This window comes from Squalius cephalus (genome assembly GCF_949319135.1).
Source record: "Squalius cephalus genome assembly, chromosome: 18".
NCBI classification, from domain to species: domain Eukaryota; kingdom Metazoa; phylum Chordata; class Actinopteri; order Cypriniformes; family Leuciscidae; genus Squalius; species Squalius cephalus.
In genome coordinates, this window is record NC_137139.1 from 25,721,000 (window position 1) to 25,743,566 (window position 22,567).

At 37.8% G+C, this 22,567-nt stretch overlaps 2 protein-coding genes across 4 annotated transcripts; one reads left to right on the forward strand and one right to left on the reverse strand.

The window, feature by feature from the left end:
* Window positions 1-961: 961 nt before the first annotated feature.
* rnf41 (ring finger protein 41) lies at window positions 962-11,522 on the reverse strand. 2 transcript variants are annotated; one of them, XM_079850367.1, is made up of 8 exons: window positions 11,442-11,522; window positions 11,169-11,307; window positions 8,864-8,963; window positions 7,158-7,273; window positions 6,457-6,728; window positions 5,050-5,185; window positions 4,847-4,950; window positions 962-3,321 (listed from the first exon to the last, which is right to left on the reverse strand). In XM_079850367.1, the coding sequence occupies exons 4-8, from the start codon at window positions 7,245-7,247 to the stop codon at window positions 2,967-2,969; spliced, it is 957 nt and encodes a 318-aa protein (XP_079706493.1). In that variant the 5' UTR covers window positions 7,248-7,273; window positions 8,864-8,963; window positions 11,169-11,307; window positions 11,442-11,522; the 3' UTR covers window positions 962-2,966. The 2 variants fall into 2 exon arrangements, with proteins under 2 accessions (XP_079706493.1, XP_079706492.1); XM_079850366.1 differs by lacking the exon at window positions 11,442-11,522 and having other exon boundaries at window positions 11,169-11,330.
* Window positions 11,435-19,259, forward strand: slc39a5 (solute carrier family 39 member 5). 2 transcript variants are annotated; one of them, XM_079850365.1, is made up of 12 exons: window positions 11,435-11,505; window positions 12,296-12,464; window positions 12,845-13,038; window positions 13,124-13,274; window positions 14,704-14,875; window positions 14,972-15,141; window positions 16,004-16,123; window positions 16,259-16,316; window positions 17,146-17,292; window positions 17,519-17,599; window positions 17,847-18,037; window positions 18,717-19,259. In XM_079850365.1, exons 1-12 carry the CDS (start codon window positions 11,501-11,503, stop codon window positions 18,864-18,866), a joined length of 1,608 nt encoding a protein of 535 aa, XP_079706491.1. In that variant the 5' UTR covers window positions 11,435-11,500; the 3' UTR covers window positions 18,867-19,259. The 2 variants fall into 2 exon arrangements, with proteins under 2 accessions (XP_079706491.1, XP_079706490.1); XM_079850364.1 differs by lacking the exon at window positions 11,435-11,505 and adding an exon at window positions 11,635-11,707.
* Window positions 19,260-22,567: the final 3,308 nt, after the last annotated feature.

Genomic DNA, 22,567 nt, shown 5'->3' on the forward strand with positions numbered 1-22,567 from the left:
TCATCGTTAAATGCCATTATTTTCAGTGTTAGGTTTGGCATCTGAGTGATTGTATTTATATCAGTACTTAGTGCAACTGCTTTAACAGTTGTCATACAATTAAGCTGTAATATATTTGATTGCCAAATGCTTGATTAACTGATAAAGGAATTTGTGGTACCAGATTGTAAAAGCTCCAATCAAATCCTTACTTTTTGAAAGGGATTAAGAACCATTTAATTTATTAGGGAGACATGAAACAAAACTGGATGGATGGATGGATGGTAGGTATTTGCAATAACAAAACTATAAGAGAATTTTATTACGAAATATGAGACCAGCCAATGCAGTTTGAGTCGAGCGGAAACTGGTCAAGAGAGCTGCTGGGAAAACAATGTGACATTCCGTTCCTCACGGGCGCTATAATGGGCTGGATTAAAATGACTTGCTGCATTAGTGGCTATGGCCTGGTCAAAGAAAATACCAACAACAGGAGGATTATTCCTGTGTGCACTGTTTGGGTTCAAGCCATTAAATAGATGGAGATCAGCAGATAAAAGTTACCATGTAGTCACTAAACGGTGATAATGGCAAAGTTAGCTGAAAATTGTCATATCTGTAAAAAGTGAATAGCTGGATCAACTTAAAAAAATTACTTCAATTGGTAACACCTAAAGAAATTAAGTTTTCTCAACTTAAATTATGTTTTATCATGAAAAACGTGATAATTTAAGTAATTTTTTTAAGTTGATCCAACTGTTCACTTTTTACCCCTTTCAGACTGTTAAAATGTAACAGTAAAATTGCACTTTAGTGACATTGTGTGGTAGAAGAGAGAAAAAGCAGCAAAAACAAGAGGAAGGAAGGTCTCTATGCTGATTAGCACTGCACTGGCCATTTTTAAAACCACTGATTACAACACAACCAACAAGAAGTTCCTGCTACCAAGTTAATAATAATAATAATGTCAAAGACACTAGTGTCATATTGCAAAATCAATGATATTTATTCATATTCTTTCAGTAACCCACAGCACAAAAGCAAGAATGAAAGACAAAAACAAAAACAGAAGACTGCCACATCCACGGACAATGCTGCAGCGGGAAACATGAGCTCTTTGAACGTTTCATCCCTGACGTCAGATGATAAATCCTGAGAGTCAAGAAAGTCTTGCGTGTCCAATAAGAGATGATGAATCGGCCTCATTAAACTGAGCACAAGAAGTAGTGAACCTTTATTTAATGAATGAAACTTTCTAGCATAAGGTGATCAGATCCATGAAGTGAAATTCACTGGGTCATGTTTCATTTCTCCAGCTTCAGGGTGCGATTGTGAGAAGCCATGTGACACGTTATACAGCAATCATGCAGTAAAGTGTCGAATGAAGTGTGATAAGGCAGTTCACATACATTTCTCTCTAATTCACATAGACCCGGCTGAATATTGCAGTTAAAACATTCTGGGTCCTTAGTTTTCAGCTCTTATTAAACTACATTTGCCAAAAAGCTATTGTAAACAACGCACTGAGCATTCAGGTCTATGTAACACTGAAGCAGATGACACACAATAGCCTCAAAGATACATTTCAGAATCGCTGAACTTACATTTTCGATGTTCGCGCAATAACAACAACAAAAAAAGCAAGCACGATGTGCATTCAACACAATAAAACACTTTGGTTGCAAAGACAACACAAATTAAACTGATTAAATCAACTATGTACAATGAAGGTACGTAAAATATGCAAAATAAATTCTTAAACCAATTGCACAATATACACAAATATACCACCTTCCCATCTCTTTATTCTTTACAATTCGTCAAGAGGTGCTGTGGCAAATGATGGATAAAAAAAACGGTTCGGATGTACACTCCAGATATGGTTAAGCATCTGCAGACATAATGGTTTTACATCAGCTGTAGGTTGGTCATTTTTCAAAAAGTTTGTATACTTCATATACATTTCATCCATCATTTATGGTTTCGCTAAATCACCAAGAAGAAACCTTTGAGGTCAACCAGACAGTTTTACCAAAAAAAAAAAAAAAAAAAAAAATCTGGTTCTGATTATTAATAGCGAGATAACCAGTGATGCCAGTAGAAAATAATAAGAAGCACAAAAATATTGTTTCTGGAAAAAATGATTTGAAAATTTAGAGTTTCTGGTTGTACATAAAAACTCAAAAAGCAGTGTGGAATAAAAGGTATCAAACCGGCTGTTGTGATTTACATCATACAAATCCTTCTTCGCTCTCTTTCCTCTCAAGAAGGACAAACATCTTCACAAAACGAGATTCATGACATCTTGTTTTTCCAATCGCCACAGAGTGCAAACACCGAGAAGAGAGCTCTTTATCTAGCATACTTTAATCATAGCTCTCTTAAAAACAGAACAAAAAAAACAAACATTGAGATCCATGGTAGCTAAAACACACTACTGTAAATAGCAAACTGAGATGAAGACAGCAAAAAATGTCTACTACTCTATTAGAACAAGAACAGATAGCATATTTGTCTATATTTCTTAATCATCTGCATTTACAAGAATCTTAACAGGTCTTTTACACTGTTGAAAGCTGTGATTGACATGTATTTGCTCTCAAGAGAAATAAATGTTAAAGGGGAAATTAGACATCACTTCAAATCCTTTCGATTTCAATGTTAATGTTAAAACATATGTGTACCATCATCCCTGATAATGTTTCAAGTTGGTGTTTGTCATTAGGGTCCACTTTTTGAAAAATGTCCTTTTAAGGCAAAGAGAATAGGAATGCTGGAGATCGTCAAGCGAGTGGAGAGCTTTCTCTGCCTTCGTCCTTCCAGAAAATTTGAGGTAAAGACTGCCGAAGAGGTCTTGATATTTTTAGTGGGATGAATTAAGAATCTTTTAGATTGGGGTGGGGGGGTGGTGGGTGGGGGTGGTAATTCAGTTTTTGTAAACCCCTTCCTGCTTTTCATCGTTTGCACCCACCTACTGTATGTACAGACTATAAGATCTCCTCCACACCATGAGCGAAGATCATGACCAAACCTGGCTCCAGAATCATATCTTCACCCATGTGCTGGTTCTCACAGGCCATCACCACCACGGCCTGCTTACCCGGAATGCGCTTGGCCACATAGTTTTCGTAATATCGGCGGTTCATCTGCCGTGTCTCCAGCGTAGCCAAGCCTTGGGGCCAGTTGCGCTCGTGGGCGTTCTCGATGAGGTCATTAACGATCGACAAAGGACATCCACTGTCTATGAGAGACCGTTTGATGACGGCCTGGAGGACGGCGTCGGGTGTGGAGATCATTCCTCCCCAGCGGGTCACGCGAGCGGGCTGCAGAGAGTTCACCCATCTGTGGCCAAAACGAGTGTAGTTAGTTTGACAGTCATCTGATTGTCAATTATGGTATTAGCATTAGCATTATAACTTGCTCAACAGGAATTTATTTGTATTCATGAGTAATTTACCCGCTCATTATTTACATAGTAGCACAATGATTATGGCTTTATATTTAAAGGCACAATATGTAAGAGATTTGGATGAATATATCCACTAGAACAATATTATATATTTATTTGACTTGTGTACTAACATTATCCCAAATGTTTCCAATAAGGTTTAAATCCAGAGAAATCACCAGTGTGACGTCCCGTGTCATTGACGTAATATCCGCCTTACCCTCGAGTTCCGGTTTTAATTCCGTAGAAACACAAAAGGTGCTTTAATATATTATGTGCTATATTAGACAGGTTAGCAACCGTTTGGATACCTTTATCGGGTTAGTCCTATTGTTTGAATCTCTTGTTTTCTAGATTTACTATGAGTTTGAACACATGTTTGTACCATGCCTCATAGACAGCACTATTTTGTCAAGTGGCTAACAGAGCATAATCAGAAAGTTTTATTTGCAGTAACAATAATACAGCATTTTCTCCACCATACAATATACTTTAAAATTAATTGCATGCCATTTACCATTACATTTTTTATTAATATGATATTCAAATATCGATCTAGCTTACTGCAGTGGGCAGCAAGTGTCTCATACCAGCCACCGAGTAACGTTATAACATAACTTTCAACACACAAATTTATTTTTAGTATGATTGTTTTTGACCGAGTAAAACAGCGCTGTGTTACCCTACAATTTTACTTCGAAAATGTCCCAGGCTCTCGGCCCACCCTGCTTCATACCACAGTAGCGGCACAGTAGCATTAATAAAACTTGAATACATTAGCTCATCCATGAATATGATTTCTGCCTGAGTCCCGTCTGATTGCTTTCCATCGGCTGTGGAGGTGAAGACGACAACTCCCATGATTCCACGCTCATTCACGGCATCATCAAGCTACGCCCTTGTTATTATTTTGAATAAGCAATCTCTAGCAGCAAAATTTACATACTGTGCCTTTAGATTTTTAGTTTTTCATATTCTTTTGATAAATATATTAGATACAAACACATATATATTTAACACTACCATTTAAAAGTTTAGGGTCAGTAAGATTTTTTTTTAAAGAAATTAATCGTTTTATTAAGCAAGGACAAAAGATTTCTATTTTTAAATAAAGGTCATTCTTTTAAACTTTCTAGTCAAGGAAATGTGAAATAATTTACATTTTGTAATATATTACAATAGAAAACACTAATAATTGTAATATTTCACAATATTACTCTTTTTACTATGTTTCTAATCATATCAATGCAGCCTTGGTGTGTGAAAAAAATAAAAAAGTAAAAAAAATCCCAACCCCATTTATTTAATGCAAGTTTAAAATTAGGAAAAAAATAATTTTCTTATTCATAAATAGTTGAAACAGTCTAGTTTGAATTCATATTGGCATAAACAGAGGCAGATGAAGAACAGATCACTCACTCCAGGATCTCATTGTACTCTATGCTCTCCTCCAGGTTCTGTAGGTTAGGGTTAGCGCTGCGTATTGCTCGCATGTAAGCTTTCAGGAGCTGGATGTCACGTTTCTGAAAAAAAAGAAATCATGGGCAGATTAAAAATACAGATCATAGAACCCAAGAAGTTATGGGAAGTTTTGAATCCACCGTGACATTCACAGGTCTGACCTGTTCTGCAAGTTGGTGCTTGTGCTCAGCGGCAGTCTTCTCCAGATCTGCAATCTTGGTCTGCTGTTGCTGCACCACACTGCGTAGATGCTTAATACAGTTGTGATTTGGCATCTCATCTTTGGGCATTTCTAGCCTAAAGAGTAAACAAAGCAGATTTGAGCAAAATGGAACAATTGAGGGGCTTACTTTACTTTACTTTTATACTTTATTGTCAGACAAGTCTGAAATTTCTCTTGCATAACAGTGTCTATGTTTACAACATCCAACATACATTGACATACACTTAAACCTCACACATTATACATTCAATACAACACTTATGCATCTACAACACCTTCACAATACTCTTGATTTCTGATTAAGTGTTTTTGTTCAATGCTAAGATAGCCTGAAGCACAAAAGAGTGTTTCAGCCTCACTTTGTTAAATCTGGGGACTCTATTACCTCCGCTTTGATGGTAGTAGTTCAAACTCATTATGCAGGATATGCATAGGGTTAGAAGCTATATTATTAGCCAGCCTTAGCAAATTGTTATGATAGGCTGAATCATAAAACTTCTCAAGAGGCTGACCTACAATCTTTGAGCAAATTTTTAATTGATTAAACAACTTTGTTTTTAGCATAACAGACAAACTCTTATACCAAATAGAGTTGCAATATTGCAGCATACTCATTATCAGTATAGGCATTCACACAGGATGCGTTCTTGCAAGACGAAGAGCTGAAAAAGCAGCCAGCGAGCCATTGCGAAAGAGGGGGGGGGGAGGGGGGGGGGGGGGGTGTGAGCAAAAACTCAACGTTTTTGTGTGTCCCTTTAAATGCAAATGAGCTGGTGCTCCCGGACCCCTTTCAAGAGGAGGACGGAGCTTCAAGAACTCATGCTCCAGCAAACCGGCAACAACAAAACAGTTTCATCTCACATACTGAAAATGTGTTCAGCCTTAAACAACATTTATAATGCAACAGGACATTTTTGAATGATTAATTGACAAATTTATGTAGTTGATGTGGAGTCAACCATTTTCAAGTCGTCGATTAGCATTCCGTCATGATAATCTATAAATCGCTGTACAGGTGCTTCTGTGGGAACTGTTGTAAGATGCCTACAGAGCCAGAGAATATATGCTTAATGAAGATAGAACAGGTATAGTTTAGTTACCATTATAACTTCTTGTCATATTGCTTTTATGACATACTTTTGCATTTGTGTTATGTACTGTATTTCAATAAAGGTAAAAAGATGGATGCGAAAGCTTGAGTAGGCTCCCAAATGTATGTGGCTTAGTGGCAACAGCTCTCAAATGTTAGTCTGGACGACTCTGGAGCCCTGCATTCTCCCTCCAAAGACTGCTATGAATTAGTAAGTGAGAACTACATGGTGAAGATGGTTGTTCAAGTACGTACCCACAACCTTCCTCACACGTGACAGGTCGTTTGGGGTTGTGCTCGCAGTCCTTGAGGTGTGACTGCAGCTGGTCGAGCCGAAGGGTGGCCGTGCAGCCGAAGCCGGCGTTATCACAGGACATCTGCAGCTTGGAAAGCATATTACGCATGATGCGGGGGACGGGTCGAAGGTGGGCAAGGGTCACGACAGTGCGGTCCACGGGGCAGATCTGCTGCTGTGCAAACCACTGTGTGATGCAGGCATTACAGAAGGCATGCTCACAGTGAGGGGCCTGAGAGAACAGAAAAACTGATCAGGAAGTAACTTGAACTCAGTATGCACTGACTTTTCTGGCTAACTGATGTGCATTTTTCAGACCTTTTACCGTTTAGTTGTTTCACAAGTTTTTACTAATATGCAAGGAAAAAACAGTTATCTATAAATAATGAATTTTAGTATTTTTTATTAGCAATTTTATTAATAAAACTGTGTGTTTGTGTACATAATTATTTTTTTGGTGAAAGAAATATATCCTGTAAATTTCCCTTAATTCCCTTGCCATTGGCAGGTTTTACAAAGAAAATTTTGGACCCTTGTGAAACACATTCACACAATGGTCTCAGAGCAGTGATATCTGATAACCACAAACCCATAATGCCGTGACAGAGGCTCATTTCAAGGTGTTCTGAGATGTTGCGGTTGAATGAAAATAAATATCGACCTGCACCGGCTCCTCTAGCACCCCGCTGCAGATGGGACACAACAGATCCTCGTCCACCTCTCCTTGGAACCTGGTGACGTCGTACCCCATGGCACATTACCGGAACCCTTTGATATCTGAAATAAAACCAGCAGGAAGAGCGTGTGGTGAGAGGTCGCCCAGTACGCTTGCCAATTGCCTCTGAGACAGAAAAGCATGAGAAGCCCTGGATGTACAACAAAATGAAACTGAAAACTTGTAGCCATTGTTGGTCATTTTTAAGTGAAAACCGAATCTAACACAGGAGCAGAAGAACCGTGGAAGCAGGCCTAAAAATGATTTAAACCAATGTACTAAACTGAAGCTTTTATTCAGGATTACAGCGAACGGCTTAGATCAAAACAATAACAAAAGATGTGTTCTCTTAGGAATCCTAGCGATGCAGCCTTTAAAATTTGGCTAAAACAAGGCACCGCTTTCGCTTCTGGAACAGTCTTTATGCCAGAAGCATAGCAATGCTTAAAAATGCAGGTTTCGGAACAACTATCAAGACTCCTTAGAAGCACTAAAAGTAAACTGATAGAGGTTTAATGATCATGGCATTTTGAGCTGAAGACGGAGGCACTCAATGTCCTGCTACAATACAGAAGTAACATGATCGCATTTCCTGTTCAAAGGTGACCTTTTTCTTCTTTTTCCACTAGGACTACACAGCTCTCTCAAGTGAAAAATGCAATGGCTGTGTGTTTGTGTGTATGCTGGTATGAGATTACTAATGTGCTGTCAAGGAATATGGGTCCACTGTGAAGTGTGGCGGCGACCTCAGTAAACATTTTGAGTGGCCTAGAGATTGCATTAAGATTAATATTGTGTGGATGGAAATTTCACCTCCTTTCTGACTTCATTTTGGGAAACAACAAAATGGAAAGCAATCATTAATCAGTTTGATGTAACAATGTCCTAAACAGGTGTGACATGATAAAAAAAGACCACAAAAAAAGCCATCACTTTCATGTAAATTCAGTTTTAGTCCTAACCAGCTGCAACAAGCGTCAGGGCATTTTGTCAATTGGTTGGTTTCTATTTTTCCACAACAAAATCTTATGGCACCAAATCGCTTCATGTAGCCATGTATTTAACATTTAATAGCCCTGATTGCCATGTGATACTTTTCAATTAGTAGCAAGTAAAATATAGAACAAAAGTAGATTAAACATAAAACAAAAGTAGATATTCACAAGCAGAGTATCTGTTTTTGACATAATACTCGTGAACAAACTGAAATTCTATTAAAAACAATCAACACATTTCTGCAAATAATTGATATTTACGGAGACTGCAGTGCCATATTTTGAATATATTTGAGTGTTTCCAGAGCCAAATTACTATTGGCATCAACCATTTTGGATAAACTCACTCCTAGACTACAAATAAAAACAAAACAAACTTTGTCATTTTACATGTCAGTAAGACCGACGTTTTCGATCAAGTGAGTGGTTATTATCCAAACTAAACTCCAAAGAAAGTTATTAAAATCCATATGTAGAATTATCTGTCCTAGAACTCACAGAAAGCAGACCTTGTTGTACCACACGGTACAAAAGATATGAACTAAAATGCATTAACTTCTATGAAATATTCATGATCCGAGCAATTAGAAAGTGCAAAGTAGCATTAATGGAGTCCAAGTGATTTATCTGCCATTATAAAGAAAAGGCCATTCATACCTCACTAAAGCACAGCCCTCATGATCCCTGTACAATGAGCGGTCCTCATGTGTCAGGTGGGCAAGGCGACTTTCCTTACGATGCAAGACCGACCATCCCCCTTAAGACAGAGAAAGTGAAAAGAAGACATACATTACGATGCAATCAATACACTTCTATTTATTAAGACTCAAAAAGCCTGTGTGAAACACTTCCTGGAAGCTTCAGACAAGTTTGGCATATTTACCATCATCAATTAGTCCATTCCCTATTTCAAAAGGTTTTGGATCCAATAGACGTCGTCATTTAAGCTTATCGAGGTGCTTTTTCCTTCCACTTTGTCTCTTGAGTGAAAATCCAAAACCATTAAAGCCTTGATGCATCGCAATCGAATTAAGAGTCAGCTCATTTAAAAGGGCTGATGACGTAATGGTACAACAAGACACATGCACACCCTATCACAGGGTTGGATGTGTGATGAAATGCGTTCACTTTGCAATATATATTTGGGTGGCCATCAGTGTACAGTGCTTTAAAAGTGATTAAGAATGACTCAAATGTGGTTCATACAATCAGAATTTAGCCTGGCATGCGAAAAAATCCCATAGTCTTACATTGAGCCATATATAGGTACCAAATCATCATAGAGGCTTATGGCTGGAATGGCAGCAAGCAACCACCCAAAACACCCTGGCAGTGGCAAAAACACAGCAACACCCTGGTTACCATCCATTACACCCTCGAATTATAGCGGTGAATTTTCACAATGCAATAACAAAATCTTTTGTTTTTAGACATCCATCACTTTACCACAGCCTACTGAAACAAAGCAGATGTGGTCTGCAAGGATTAAACATGTATGATGTAACACTTTTAGCAGCACTAATTTTCCTTTAAATCTGATAAGACATAAAACAGAAGAAGGAAAGTGTTTGGGGTTACTACACAGATACATTTTTCTCATTTGTTAAAACCAATCCAAAGCGAAGAAGGGTAGTCACAGCATCTCTTTCGATTCATAACAGTTTAGGGAGGGGTGGTGTTTTGTCCCAGTAGGCTGGTGGTGACCTAATTTTAGCTTGTCTAAGCAGATGGAGGGGGAGAGCGTGGGTGGTTCAGAACGTTCTCCCCTAAACCCCCATTTCAGCGATGGCATCCCTCGCTTTCATTCAATAAAGATCTAGTCGATCATGCACGGATGCATGATTACCAAATGTGCATCTGGAAGCACAGAGCTGCTCTGGCACGCGTTTACGAGTGCCAAAACATTTTGTTCCATTAAACAAGTGTAAACTGCCTTATTTTTTGGACCACTTAGCAGATGACAGATCTGACAAACCACTACATTTAAGTGGGAGACCTTTGGATGCCATCAAGAGGGTCCTACACTGCCATCACTAAAGGACCATTCAATTAAATTCCATTCAATTCACATTTATTTGTAGCGCGCTTTTCACAAAACAAGTATTATTACATATTATATATACATACACACATAGAGAGAGAGAGAGAGAGAGAGAGAGAGAGAGAGAGAGAGAGAGAGAGAGAGAGAGACCTGTAAAGACACCAAGAAAAAAATAAGGGTACTCCGTGAGGGGTTAATGTTAAATGGACAGATGTAGCCATTTAAACGATATGCATATAGATCATATAACTGCATCTGAACATAACATTAATATATCATGCTGGATTCAGACAGACAGGCTAACTGCACTCCTTCTAACATACATACAGTAATGAACTAGACATGTCAGCACACCTGTAAACAAATGTATAGCTATTAAACCTCCTGGCGATGAAAAAGGCTTCATGTCTGCCAACCTGAAACACACGTTTGCTGATGTGTTTGAGCGACTAAATGAGGCGCTTAGCATTAGCCGGCTTGCTAAGGCTGATATACAAAAACAACCAACATAATCCTCACAACCATATGACGTATTTGCCGTGTTCACGTTTTTCTTGGCACAGCAAGGAACGAATGGCTCAAAATTTATTTTATTCACTGTAAAATTACATTTAACGCAGCCGCTCATGCTAAGGAGCTAGCGTGGCTAACTAGCATGAAATCCAACTAGCTGACGCATGCCGAAAGAGCAGCTTTGGTCTAAAAACATTACACCACACGTTATTAAATGTCACATTACAATTTCTAGCCGTCAGCAAAACCCATGTAAATGTCATTTAAACACCGTCTGGTCAATTAACGTCTTGTCTTGTTGTGTTCATGTTTCGTGACTGCATTTGCCTTTAGTTTGTGCTACTATACGGTAATTTTACAAGTCGACATGAATAAAGCGTTAAAAATCTCTCAGCAGGACTGTAATACCTGTTCCCGTAGATCGCGGTATTCCTCCAAAGCTTTTAATGTGATTTCTGGATGCAGAGACTGATATTTGTAGTGATTTGAGAGATGGCTGATTTCTCTTCCTGAGCCGAGCGGATGAAGTCTGAATCTGCTGCTGCGCCTACAGGACAGAGTGTGTGTGGAGGAGCAATTATACCAGATCTATGCTTACTAATTTAAAAGCATTACAAGGTATATGTAAGAATGGAAATACAGATGACATGAAAGTTATTTGAACAGGTCAAAGTAGCCTACTTTAATCACATTTGATGTGATGGGAGTGAGAATGTGTTGAATTTACATCACAGACAGTCATGAGGTAAACCAAGTTGATCAATGCCTTCGCGTCTTGTGATCTCCTCCGATAGATTGAAAGCTGGCCGCTGGTGAAACATTAACCTCAGATTCATAAAAACAGTGCTGCATACCTCATGCTTAAACACTGGGATACGGAGAGGATACAGGAGATCATGTAACGCGCTTAAGAGACTGCAGAAAAGCATGGCTGGACAGATAGTCTGGTAAAGAGTTGATATTTAAAGCATACATTCTAAATTTACATTATATGTGTATATTATACTTACATATCACTTTAAAGACTGCGTGGTAAATGAATTACAATGTGCTTCCTGCAAGCTTTTGATTTAAGAATCTTCTAAAGTTTAGAAGATTCTTAAATCAAAAGCTTGCAGGAAGCACATTAAAGTATTTATTCTTGAACATTTTTTAAATTATAGTAACAAGAATGGAAATTCTACACAAATAGGCTTACACAGAGGGAAATTGCTCAAATGTTGCTCTCTCCTAGCTTGTTTCTTACATTTCTCCTAAATTTCTAAAAATTAAAATGATAGCTTAATTGCTAGAAATACCTGACTTTTAATTCCAGACTTTGGTGTCTTAGGAAATTCGAGCATGCTGCTTTGAAACAATCTGTATTGTAAAAAGCGCTATATAAATGATTGTCACTTGACAATTCTAATTGATTCAGCGATACCTATTGAATATTGATTCAGCAATACCTATTGAATTATGCTTAATTAAAACTTATATTGATTGCTGAGGCCCACATGATAAAATGATTCATATTTCTTTGCATTTTCCCCAAGGACGACTCTGAGCTTGAAGCTTCTGCTCTACAACTGTATGATTTCTGTGATGATCCCACCATTCCTCATACTGGCAACACATGCCCAGGTCGACAAGGTCAAAAAGTTGAATGAGAGCACGCAAGTCAAATCTACACTGGAACAATTGGAGGAAGCTTTTGAAGAGCAGGTATGTTTAGAGGATTTTATAAAAAAAAATAAAGTTTAAGAAGCAGATGCTTGTCTTTGATAATCCACAGTGGCTTTTGTGATTTACTGGTTCCTACAAACCTGGTAAAGTAGATCTACCACATTGTTTAAAACAAAGAAATCAAGTGATTTTAACACTGAGTGCAAAAATCTTATCAACAATGACTCTGATGCAATCACTCAAATTTAACTAGGTTACAGTTGTAGTTTCAGCACCTGTGTTGAAATTCATGGATTGGGGTTACAGTTGCAGACTAAGTTTATGACCCCAATGCACTATCATAAAAATATTAACATATGTGGACCTTGAAAATGATGGCTGTTGACAAAATAGTAATTCAGATTTAATATTCTCTCAAGGGCTACTACTTGCAACGCCTGTTCCTTCAGTATGGGGACAATGGGACTTTAACCTATGAGGGTCTGCAGAAGTTGCTAGGCAGTTTAGGTCTGGGGGAAGTCAGTGTCCTTGAGATCCAACATGGTGGAGTGAAGCATTCACATGATGACCATCATCATCCAAAGACCACAAACCCACCTCCACTCAAAGAAAGGTAAGATTGCTAAAGCTTTATTGCATTATCTTCTCTACACTCACAGATTCTAGTTGGTGCCAAAGACTAATCCTAAAACTTTCAGTCCTAGACCTCACAATAAATCAGTGCTCAGTGGATCTCCTGCAGAATGGGGTCACTCTGACTATTTTCCAAACCCTGGCCTAAGACACAAAGTGGAAGAAAGTGTGTCACCACTGCCAGACCATCCTACAGAGAAACACCTTCATGGGAATGTGAGTATTTTCTCCTGAACTTCCTGTTAGGGTGTTACAAATGGACAAAGTCTACAAAATGAATCCTCTTCACTATCACATGACCAAAGGTCTGTTGATATCTTGAGGTTTGCAGACAGTAAAATTCAATCCATTTGCCTTTCCCGGTCTGTGTGAGGTTCACAGACTATTTTGGAGAGAGATAATAATCAAGTGCCCTGCTGAAAAGATTTGTTTTAACTGGTTAGTGTTGGTTTAATGCTGGTCTAGCTGGTGGGCCAGAAAAGCCATACTGTATATCAGTAAAACTCAACTGGTAAAGTTAGTTGACCATCATGGTCATGTTGACATTTTCTGGTGATGCTGGTTGATCAAATCATACTGGTTAAACTCGAAGCCTTCTAAAGAAGCCTTCTTGAACCACCAGCATGCCAGCAGAAAATATTGTTAAAACACAGTATCTGGCATATGTGTAAATACATATATATATGAGTATGGAAGCCCATTTCTTCCACATAAAAAAAAATCATGCTTTGGTAAATCATAATTATGACATTAATAGTCAAAATTATGAGATACTAAGTCATAATTACGAGATAAAAAAGTAAAAATGATGACATATTAGGTCATAATTGTGAGTAAAAAGTTAAAATTATGACAAAAAATAATTGGCAAAATATTGAAATTACGAGTTAAAATGTAATAATTATGAGATAAAAAGCCATAATTGACAAAAAGTTTAAATTATGACACGAAAACCATAATTATAAAATAAAAAGTCAAACTTATGATAAAATGTCGACATTATGAGTTAGCACTGTAATAATTATGACACAAAAAATGACAACTATTTTGAAATTATGATATAAAATGTTGAAATTATGAGCTAAAATGTCATATATATACATAAAAAGTCGAAAATACAACATTATGAGATAATTGAAATGGAAATTTTGACTTTTTATCTGATAATTTTGACTTTATAATCTCATAACTTAGTATGTCATAACAGACATGACTTTTTATCTCATAATTTCAACTTTTTTGTCATACTTATCATTTACCAAAGCATATTAATTTTCTTAAGTGCTAGATAGGTAGTCAGGTAGTCATTATCTGATCTTTCAATTATGAATTTGAGTTTGGACTATTTTGCCTGTATATTATCTTAATGTGTCCCATAAGGAAAAGAATAGTTCTTTACAATCGACCTTATACTGACATGACGACCACTGCAACAATATTACAGTAATATTAACACTGAAGTCAGTTCTGAAACAAGAGAAAGTGTGAGAAATGGAAGTAACGTAAGTGTTACTCTGAAGAGCACTGTAATATACACCATTGCAATGGTAAGGAAAATTGACCAATCAGAATCGAGTATTCCAGAGAGCCACGTAATAATGTTGAATCTGATTCTTATATCACATTTCTTATTACCTTATCGCAGTGTCTAAACGTTACCCAGCTCTTGTGGAACTTTGGGCTGGGCCAAGCGTCCCATATCACTCCTGCCCACTTCACCTTCCTGTGCCCTGCCCTCCTGTACCAGATTGACACCGGAGTGTGTCTGCGACATGCAGAGGAGCAGTCACAGGGAACCAGTGAGGGTTTCCTCAGAGGTGTGTGTGTGTAAACTGTTTCCCTTAAGTTTGATATCAGAATAAATTTGTGTTTGTTTTAATGATAGTGATGATTAAACAATAATTTTACCTCAGCTCTAGGTTGGGCCTCCTTGGCACTCTTTGTCATCAGTTTGCCCTCTCTGGTTGCCCTGGGACTGGCACCCCTGCTTCAACCTTCTATCCTTCAAATATTCCTCTGCCCGATGGCTGGGATGGCAGTGGGCACGCTCTGCGGAGATGCCCTCCTGCACCTCCTGCCCCATGTAAGTAACACAATGCAAATTAAAAGTCACATAATTATTCTGTAATTCTTCAAATATCCCAGCTAACAAAAATATGTTATTAGAGCGTTTTGCTAATGTTCTAATAAAAGCATTATTTTAAATGTTCTCTGAATGTTTAAAACCCGCATGGTTTCACACACAGGGCTTAGATTATGCCAGGATTAGGCCTTAGTTAGGCTTTTATAAACGTGTCTTAGAAAAAAATATTACTGGTGTGCATCTTGAGACAAAACAATGGCACTGACATATTTTAAGATATCAGTGCAAGTTGCTTTCAGTTAAAAAAGTTAAAACATGCATTTTAGTCTGGGACTAAGCTTAAAGGGTTAGTTCACCCAAAATCATTTACTCACCCTCAAATTCTTCCAAACCTGTATGAATTCTTCTGCTGAACACAAAAGAAGATATTTTGAAGAATGTCGGTAACCAGACAGTTGATGGCCATTGACTTCCATTGTAGGAAAAAAAAAGTCATTCATTCTTACATTCTTCAAAATATCTTCCTTTGTGTTTCTTTTGAATGTTCTCTGAACAATCTGCTCTGAAACAAGCAGTAACATTTAAAAAATGTTAGATGAACTAAAACATTTCAGATGTATAAATAACATTTTTGTGCTAATGTTGTCAGAACTAAAGACCAGATAACTTTGAAGGAACATTCTATTAACGTTACTGGAAGACATTTGTTCACAACTTTGAAAGAACCGTGCAAGAACGTTAGCTGAAGTTCTGAGAATGTTCCCTGTTAGCTGGGATACAATAAAATTATCTATTAAATTATAGATAAATGGTTTAAATTTCTTATTCAAGTGCTATAGATGTTGGGTGTTTGTGATTTCAGGCCATCTTCAGTCAACACACTGAACATCAGGATGCTGTTTTCAAGGGTCTGAGTGTGCTGGGAGGACTTTACCTTCTATTTGTCTTTGAGAGTCTTCTGGGAATTAAGCAACATTTCAAGGTGAGCTTCATCCAGTGGGAAACATATTTTTTGGACTTTCATTATGACCTGCTGACTTAAAAACACTTTGTTTTGAGGAAAGAGATGTGGAGTAGTTGTCATTTATCATTACAAACTGTTCCCTTCTTTTAACAGATTTTAAAGAAAAGGAGGCACAATGTAGAGTCTGGAAGGGAGCTTGATGCCCTGCAAGGTATTTTAGCTTTTAACTTTAAGGTAACTTTTAACACGTGAGAAAGAGTGAACCAGAAAAGAAAAAAATGATTACTTATAAATGCATCTGTACTCTAGCCTGGGAAAACCCAGACAACTTCCGGCAAATTCAGATTTGCTCGAGAAGTAGTCTGGCAAAGAGCTCATTCAAGCCCATTTCCATGGCACTAGAAATCGCGGCACCAATCAGAAACGTTGAGGCGGGCTTTACACAATGACGATCGCTCTGATTGGTTTTAGGTCTATCCAATTGCACCCAGAGGCATTTGAGCGACGTCCATTCAATTTTTAAATGCATTATTATATTCAAATTGCAAACGCATGAGGACAGTCTCCATGAAAGACCCACTGGCAGATGAACGTGCTACTACATTTCTCTCCGAAACGGTAGGAAATTAAATTAGATTTAATAGAGGATTTTAACTGTGACACGATGATTGACAGGGCAGTTTAAGTGACAGGATGCACGCGACAGATCCGTCCGATAAAGATGACGAAGTAGTATGTCCCAAAGCTTGCCTACTTTTTTGCTACACATTCAAAAGTAAATACCTTTTCTTCACAAAAAGAGTACATACTTTTATGGCGTAGTGTAACTTAGGCGAATTGGGACGCAGCATATGGCTTTACACGATGACGATCGCTCTGATTGGTTTTAGGTCTGTCCAACTGCGCCCAGAGGCATTTGAGCGACGTCCGTTGGTGACGCCCCTTTGGAAATGATTTGTCTATGGAGCTTTGCCAGACCATAACTCAGTTACTACTGAGAATGGTCTGGTTTTAACCAGGCTATCTGTACTCTGTTATAGGTACCTCATTAGCCAATCAGAATGAGAGCTCAGGGCATGGGCATTCTCATTGGCAGCCTGGACCAGGGAAAACAGGCATCAGAAGCATGGCATGGATGGTGGTGATGGGAGATGGAATACATAACCTTACAGATGGACTAGCCATTGGTAGATAAAACGATCACTCATTAAAGGTGTACTAACTACTAAATAATATTTAGTATCTCATTAGATGAGGATATTTGCAAAAAATAAATTATATATTACTGTGTATTGGTGCACAATGTAAAATGTTTGCTCTGTAACAAAACAGGCTGAGAAACGCTGACCTTTAATTTAGCTATAAAAGTATTTTTGAATGCATTTAATCTTAAGTTTTCTTTTTGTCCTCTAGGTGTTGCATTTTCTCAGAGTCTGACTGGTGGACTCAGCACTACGATCGCTGTGTTCTGCCATGAGCTTCCGCATGAGCTGGGTACATGATTGAGTCGTTTCTAGTAGCCTATAAATCAGTTTAGCTCCAACCCTGATCAAACACACCTAGCTGTGAGTTTCTAGTGATCCTGAAGACATTGATTAGCTTGCTCAGGTGTGTTTGATCAGGGTTGGAGCTAAACTGTGCAGGACAGTGGCCCTCCAGGACCGAGTTTGAGAAACCCTGCTATAAATGGTCATTATGAATCATTAGTATTGCATATGTATTTGTTTGCTCTTGTCTGCAGGTGATTTGGCGGTTCTGTTGGCTGCAGGATGGCCTGTACGCAGACTGGCTGTGTTCAGCGCAGTCTCGGCTCTGCTGGGCTTTCTTGGTGTTTTTACAGGGACGGCGCTGGGAAACCAGTGGGCGACGCACTCACCTTGGATTCTCACCGTCACCGCTGGGGTTTTCCTTTATGTTGCTCTTGCTGATATGGTAAACATTAAATGTTAATTTAAGACTTCTTAATTTTTATTTTATTTGAAAAGCTGATATAATTCAGAATGCCTATGTCATTAAGTCGCTGCTGTTAACTACAATGAAAAAAAAATTGTGTAGGATTTCCTTTAAAACTATTTTCACTCACAAATTGCTTGTAATTTCACAACTAAGTATAAAAAAATGGCAAGCAACACACCAAATTAAACATGAAATTTGACGTAGAAAGACTGAAGGTTACACTTTATTTACAATAAGGTTCCATTAGTTAATGCATTGACTAATGTCAAGTAACAATAAGCAAAACATTAACATTTATTCATCTTTGTTAATGTTAGCTAATAATAGTACAACTGTTCATTGTTAGTTTGTGTTAGCTCAGATCCATTAAATAATATTAATATATAGGCAGGCTAACAGATACAACTTTTGATTATAATAGGCTTAATGTACTTGTAAATGTTTTAATTTACATCGAAGATTAATAAATGCTTTAGAAATATTTTTCATTGTTATTTCATGGTAACAAATTGAACCTTTTTGTGTTATCATGCTGACATAAACACACTGTTGTTTTATTTACAACTTTACCATTGTAGTTAATGTTAAAGACTCCACTGCATCTCCATAACGGTCATAATGAATACAGTAACGTTATATAACGCTGTTTCCCTAGATGCCGGAAATGCTCCATGGAGATGCTGGATCTCTGAGCCCTCTGAAGCGCTTCCTCCTGCAGAGTCTGGGCCTGCTGATAGGGGGCGCCATCATGCTTTGCATCGCCCTTTTTGAGGATCATATTGCCATTGGACTGGGAGAAGACTAAGGATATAAACTAAAGAATATTCATATGCAACGTCATCCTCAGGATATCACACCAGTGTGAGAATTTCCATCCAAACCAGCAGTATTGTGTACATACCTCATCCCATTATGAACTACTGTGTAGATGTGGATATTCTGAAGAAAGTGCACTGGATAATGGATCGCTATAAAAAGAGGAACAGTGGGAGGATCTTATACAGAGGCATCATCGGTCAACATATTTTAAACTGAAGCTCACTAAAATGTGAGCTTTTTTTTTCTTCTGAAATTTATGTGGGAAATACGTCTTACTGAATGACGTGATTAAAGAGATTCTGGCCAGTTGATGTAACTGTAACTTGCCCTATGAGGAAAATAGTCATCAATATGTCTTACTTTCATTTATCATATAAATATTTCTATGCCTATGCAACCTTAAATATTATTATTTTTTAATGTATTGAACATGGTTGCTGTTAAACTGATAATCTTTACAATAAGCATAATGTCATTGTTTCCAACAAAAGTGTGTTTAAGAATCTAGCGTTTTCAATTTTAAATTGGTTATAATTTCATCATTTTTATATTAGAATAATTTCCAGCTATCATCGCAAATTAAAAACAGTTTTTGCAATAAAAATGTTTAATGAAAAGTATAGCTCTTGACATTCATATGATTTGCTAAAGAGAAGGGAAAAGGGATTGACCTTAATTTGAACCAAAGCGGTTTAAAAATTCCAAATGAAAAGGCCTATTATGTGATTTAAATACATCTCATCACAAACATGTAATATTTAATAAAATATGCTGTTACAACATGCTAACATTGTGTAGTGTTAATCGAAACAGAAGACACACAACAACAACTTGTATGTAGCAATAGCATTTTATTTCAACATTACCAATTCTAAGCCACGATACTGAATGACAAGACCTACTGGCTGCAGCAGTTCATGAACCTGACTAACAAAAACATATGGGATTTTTTTTTTTTTTTTTGTCTTTAAAGTCAGAGAGACCAATTCATTTTTAATAAGCTCAAATTAAAAATGATTATGTTCTTTCTTACTTAAATACATGTACAGAGTTTCACATCTGTTAGTAACAAGTAACCATTCACAAGCTCATACTATGAATTAACAAGGCAAAGTGCTTTCAGGATTGCATTGTCACATAAGGAAATGAATGGCTTGAGGTCTTTTTGTGGGGTTGAAAGGGTGAGGGTTCTCCTTCCTCAAGTCTAGGAAGGGGTCACGTGGCCGTCCTGACAGATTCAGGTAGAATCCACCGAATTCGCCCCGTGCCCCCAGGTCCAAAATGGAAATGTACAGAGGTACAAAGTTGGCAGGGTGGTGGATAGCTAATGCGAATTAGCCAGTGACCGGCGTAGTGTTTTTGGAAGGGCGTAAGGCTAGGGAATTCTACATACCCCATATTTTAGTACAGAATGAATGTGCATAACTCAAACCAACCAACCCCCTTTCAAACCCCCACCACCAGTAGAAAATTGAGTTGTTGCTTCAGTACCAAAGTCATACAACCATCCACGCACTCTACTGAACTCGACCAAATACACGTACATACCATGAAGAGCTGTAAACTTGAGTTCAGAGCGCTCACAGTGAACATTTAGAAGTGAGAGAAAGTGAAAAAACGGAGGGGAAATAAATGAGCACAAATGTAAATGCCAGCTAGTATAGGCTGATATTTTTCTCCGTTTTGTCAAAAAAAAAGCAAAAAAAAAAACAAAAGAAGCAATAGAGGCAAGACACATTTGACATCATTTGAAATATAATGGGGAGAAAGTTGAATTTGAAGAAAGAATACACTCACACACTAAAAAAAAAAAAAAAAATCATAATACAGTCTGGCTTCACATTCCAGTGGTACTCGTGTATACACTTACAAATGTCATGTTACACACAGACAGACACACAGTCGAGTACACTAATTGTTGTCTTATATCACCGATTGTTGGTTATAAGTTATATCTGTTCCATATACATATATATTTCCATTTGTCAACAACTGGTGGAGATTTAGATGCATCAAGCTGTAACACAGAGGTAGGATAATGCTACTTAAAATGCCTCACGTTTCGCTAATTCTAAACCATTGTGTTTGTGACACTGCGGGTATGGGTCAGACTTGAAGCGGCAAGCAAGTCGTGATCTTATTGTTTGATATGGAATTGGTGTGATGTCATAGACCCTGCAATGGTCCCAGGCTTCTGCTGGTGATGGTATCTCCTACACGTTTAACTTAAAGACAGGATAAGAATATTTGCAGATATGTCGATGAGGTATACAGGGTTGATATGACCCCTGTTTGTCGAACTCGCACGCACAACACATACACACCGGGTGCTGCCCTACACGATCGTGACCACGTTTCCATCGTCTAAACAATTAGCAGAGAGCAGCTCGGGTTTCAATTCTCAAGTAAATAGTGCAGTTTGGTGGCTTTTTTTAAAAGTCAGGGTCACGTTTCCTTCACGTCGTGATGGGTTTCCGTCACATCACAGAGTCGAATACTTGGCATGTTCAAGCGGCGCTTGACAGTAACCCTGTTTTATCAGAAATAAATGAGCCTTTCATCTATCCCAGCCTTTAGGCTCAGCATTTTGGCGATGGAAACGTAGCCACCGTGTAGTATTTTTGCTTTTCTTGAAACAGCAATCTTTTGGAAAGTCTTAAAGACGGCAGGTCTTAGTGAAACTGGATTCAAACACGGAGCGCAGGAGGTCCGCTCGATTAAAGCCAGTCGCTTTGAAATGGCCAAATCCTGCACACATCCAATTCACATTCAGTTTGACTGAAATAAGGCTCTCTCAGCACTGAAATCTCTTATGTTTGTTTCAGTTACAAGAAGAGGGTGTTAACCTAAGGTGCCACAGATTACATAGCCAGGCCAAAAGCAGCCAGAGCCAACAAATCTTTAGAAATATACAATTGTCTCTTGATACATGTATTGCTTGTTCTTGAATGAAATCAAGTGGCCATCTCTACAGAGACATACATTGGTCCTATGTTGTGAAATACTAGATTACTTTATTCAGTGTGCTCCCTGTGATATCAAATATGAAGTCATTGATTGCTTGAGGCCAAAATGAAAGAGCTTAAAGTTAAGTTACAACTTAAGTTAATTTGAAGATTATTATATGACTTTCGGTATTAGTTGTCAATGGTATCTCTGTTTTGTTCAATGAAATTCAAAAGGAATGTTTCATTATGGTACAAGTTCCATTTATCTGTTTTTTGAATTTGTCAAAAATGTACAAAGGCATGAAACAACAAATATTGGGATCTTGATGTCAGAAAAAACAACAAAAAAAACAACCCTGATTCAAAGATCAGCAATGAAACGTTCTTTGGTACCGCAGAACATATGGCCCAAAGTTCAAATGTTGTGTGGGGAGAAATAAAAACCTGCATATTTCACTGGTGACGACAACAACAACAACAACAACAACAACATTCAAGATACCATTTCCAAATACAGCTATCACAATCTCTAATCCAAAAAAGAACTGTAATTCCTGGCAATGCACTTTGCTTTTGGTATCAATTGATCAGAGGTAAATGAACAGGTCTAAACACCCCCCCACAAACATACACAAATGCTTAACGTGCCACAAAAAGCAGACACTGACTTTAAGTGGCGCAGAAGAAGGTTCATGGAAAACGGCACTCTCTGACCTATCAACTGATGAACAAACAGAAA